We start from the raw sequence: 3,657 nt of genomic DNA on the forward strand, positions 1-3,657 counted from the left end.
TAGCAGTTCTACGGCTGATCCTTTGTCCTGATACGTATCGTATGTATGTATGTATTATTTAATTTTTAAAAATTTGTTTTGGGACAGACTTTTCTTTCTTCACTGATTAAAAAGTTACCCCTTTACACTAGCTTCTTATGCAGATTTAGCTCTGGATGGTTCTCTCATGATTTGTTAGTTATATAGGATAAAGCTGTTTAAACTGTTATATATTTATAACGTATTTAAATATTTGATAGTGCAATCCCTCTTAATTACTTTGAATTTTTCAACTTGTCTCTGTAGGTATGCAAACTAGTATGGTGCACATGTCAGCGTCATTGCTAGGCAGAGAGAGCTACAGAAGTCCTGAAATGGGGGAGAGCAGATAGGATCTTGGGGAGGATGTAGCACTTGGGCTGGACCCAGAATGATGACTCTGACCTGACCTGGCAGAGTGGAAGAAGAAAGGGCATTCCAGACAGGGGGAAGCAATGTGAGTAATGGCATCCAGGATTGTAAACAAGCATTATATGATGGGTGATGGGCGAGGCAAGATGGACGGGATCTAATATGTGCTGAGTACCTACTGAATGTTAATTATCATGCTAAGCATTTTATAGGAATAACTCTGAGGTCAGCTGAATCCTCATACTTTGTCTCTGGTGTCAGTGCCCTGCGTTTACTCCGTTCCAATTTAGACACACAACTCAGTATTTATTTGAGTTTCTAAAAAACGGTTCACTCACAAAAGCGTTGTTGGTCGATGTAAACCACAGTTTCTTGATCTCAATACTATAGACTTTTTGGGCTAAAAAAAAATCCATCGTTGTAGGGTGTTTTTTTTGTGTATTATAGGATATTTATTCCTGACCTCTACCCACTACATGATAGTAGCAATCGTGCTGCCTACATGGGACAACCAAAAATGTTTCCAGACATTGCCAAATATCCCCTAGGGGGCAAAATCGACTCTAATTGACAGTCACTGATACAGATTATACCAAAGATAATGAAAGTTGATGGAGAATTTTATATTGAAGAGTGTACAAGAAATACGTATTCTTTTCGTTTTCCTGGCTGAACTCCCTTCTTGGTTTCTCCGCAGTTGACTTTGGAGGGGGGGGATGTTTTGCTTAATGTATTGCAAGGTTTAACTACGGCACTGCTGACATTTTGACCACATAATTCTTTGGGGGGTCGTCCTGTGCATTATGGGATGTGTAGCAACACCACTGGTCTCTACCCAGGAGATGCCAATACCCCTCCCCCTGAGCTGTGCCAGCCGAATCTTTCTCCAGATACTGGCAAAATTGGCCTTGGTGGAGAAAGACTGATGCAGACTATACCAAGGATAGTGATAACTTTTGTTGTTACTTGAACGTGATTGAGGAACCTCACTTTCTATCTCAAATGGTTTCATTGTTACCCTTTTCTCTAAGAGGAATTCTGGCAAATAACATATACTCCAACTTGCTAAACATTCATCATTTCTCCTCCGAGTGAACAGGAACAGGCCATTTGAGCTTCTCTCACAGGTTCTGCTATAGACTGCTTTTGCATTAGGGTAAATGGGCACATACTTCTCTATTTCGCTAAATCTGAACATGTGGGCAGTCTCAAGACAAGCATATTGCCTTGCACATAGTAACTTGCGTTGACCTAAAAAGAATGGAAATATTGGAATCCGGCACATCAGGGTTAAAATAGCACATAATTCCTCTTTAACCAGATTTAGTAACCTTAGGCAAGTTAGTTCCTCTGACATTGTTCTCATCTTCTGCAAAATAGTGGTAAGATTACCCTCTAAGTGGGTTTTAAATAAACTTTATCAATTACAAAACAAAGCACCTGGTATGTATCCGACACCCAAAAATGTTAACCATTGTTCTTAATTTTATCAACAGATATCGAGGTCTTTATAACAAGCCTTTAAAGTCAGACTCTAAACCTTAACCACCTATAACTAGAATGTTTACCTCTTTACTTCACTTAATTTCAGAATTTTTGTTGCAGTTACAGCTAAGGCATGCTGGGAATAAAGATTGCTGGATAATTTTTTTTTGCCAGAAGTTTTAAGGCTTGACTAATTATAATGTTCTCATAAACGGTGAATTATAAAATTCAGCGTCATTGTGAGGATATTTTCTTGCAGTGTGAGAAGATGCATATTGCTTCTAAATGAAAGGTAAGAGAGAGAATTATAGATTTAGGAATTGTACTAAACTTGGTTCCTATGCCAAAAATGTCGTTTGGTTTTTAATGTTTTTCCCAGTACAGAAGAGAGATTTGTCTTTCACATTAATTTTTCTTCTGATGTGTATATGTGGTTTTGACCTTTTCGAGACAAATTGAAAAATAAGATGAAAAGAAAGTAAAGACAACCTGTGAGTCACATTTCAAGAATCAATAGAAGTGCAGAATGCACTATTCTGGTCATTAAAAGGGGTTTCATTGTTCAATTTGTTACACCAAGATGTGATTTTCCCCTAGATTAGAAATAAAGTGTAAATATAAGGCTGGGATACACAGTTTGGTTATAATATCATAGAAGTTAGTGGTGAAGGAGACCCCCAAATTATTTCATATAACCACCCCAATTTATGTAAAAAAGTGTGGCCTACAGAAGGCAAGTGACCTCCCCAGAATTTTTAACCAGTGGTTAGTGAGAATTCATTTGAGGAGCTGATTCCCAGTGAGTCAGACGGTCTGCTCTATTAGTCACATCTATCGGAAAAAAGAGAATTATGGAATCTTCTAAAAGATTGAGAATTTATTTTCTAATGAATATTAAAAATTAGGGAATGATAGTGGAAATATTTTTAGGAATTGTGTCACCAACCAATGGGGGAAATAAAATATTTTGACTGGGATAAGCTTGATGAAAACTATGTTTCAATCCAGTACAACTATTTTAAAGCAAGAAAAGTACCATTGTTGTCTTCTACGAAGTCTTTTAGAGAAGACACAGCTGGACATGGCAGGCTCTGAAAGAAAGTAGACTTTAACAAGCACAAAACACTCATTTTCAAAACACGTTTGACTTTATTAAGGAACATGCATTGAAAGCTTGGTGGTATTATTTAAGAATTTGGTTAAATGTTTTCTAACTGCCAGTAGGTTTCCAGTACTTCCTTATGTAACATGAATACTGCATAACTTGAACATTATCTTGAATCTTCTAGCAGCCTGGTACAGCTTTTCAATGTAGACATCAGTAAAACTTTCTGGATTTTTCTTAAGATTCTCTTGATTTATCTTTTTGGGTCCCTTTTTTGTCTAGGTATTTTGTATCGCTCAGCATCAATACAAGATCTTCTGGGACTCTCTGATTTGCTCTTTGCAGAACTTTAATCAATTTACCGGCAATCTTCCAATCACCTTGAGTCATAAGGGTAACTGATGTGCCCATCTCTCCTGCTCTTCCAGTACGCCCTACTCTCTGTACGTATTCTTCAATATTCCATGCAGAATTGTAATTATCTACGTGTGTGACATCACTTATATCAAGGCCTTGGGATGCTAAATCAATAGCAATCAGTATTTTCACTTTTCCACTTTTCAAGTCCTCTAATGCTGGCTCACGGTCACTCTGTTCTCTGTCACTGTGCAGGGATTGTACAGTTATGCCTTGGTTACTTAAATCGCTTGATAAGTCATCAGCAACAAGTTTCCTGC

The 3,657-nt window shown here is 37.5% G+C and overlaps 1 protein-coding gene across 1 annotated transcript in view; it reads right to left on the reverse strand.

The window, feature by feature from the left end:
- Positions 1 to 3,217: 3,217 nt before the first annotated feature.
- DDX53 (DEAD-box helicase 53) overlaps positions 3,218 to 3,657 on the reverse strand; it is a 1,851-nt gene continuing 1,411 nt past the window's right edge. Inside the window, 1 exon segment of the mRNA XM_007454160.1 lies at positions 3,218 to 3,657. This exon segment is cut by the window's right edge and continues 12 nt beyond it. Coding sequence (XP_007454222.1) covers positions 3,218 to 3,657 — 440 coding nt within the window.

The sequence above is a fragment of the Lipotes vexillifer genome, unplaced genomic scaffold (genome assembly GCF_000442215.2).
Source record: "Lipotes vexillifer unplaced genomic scaffold, Lipotes_vexillifer_v1.1 scaffold279, whole genome shotgun sequence".
NCBI classification, from domain to species: Eukaryota; Metazoa; Chordata; class Mammalia; order Artiodactyla; family Lipotidae; genus Lipotes; species Lipotes vexillifer.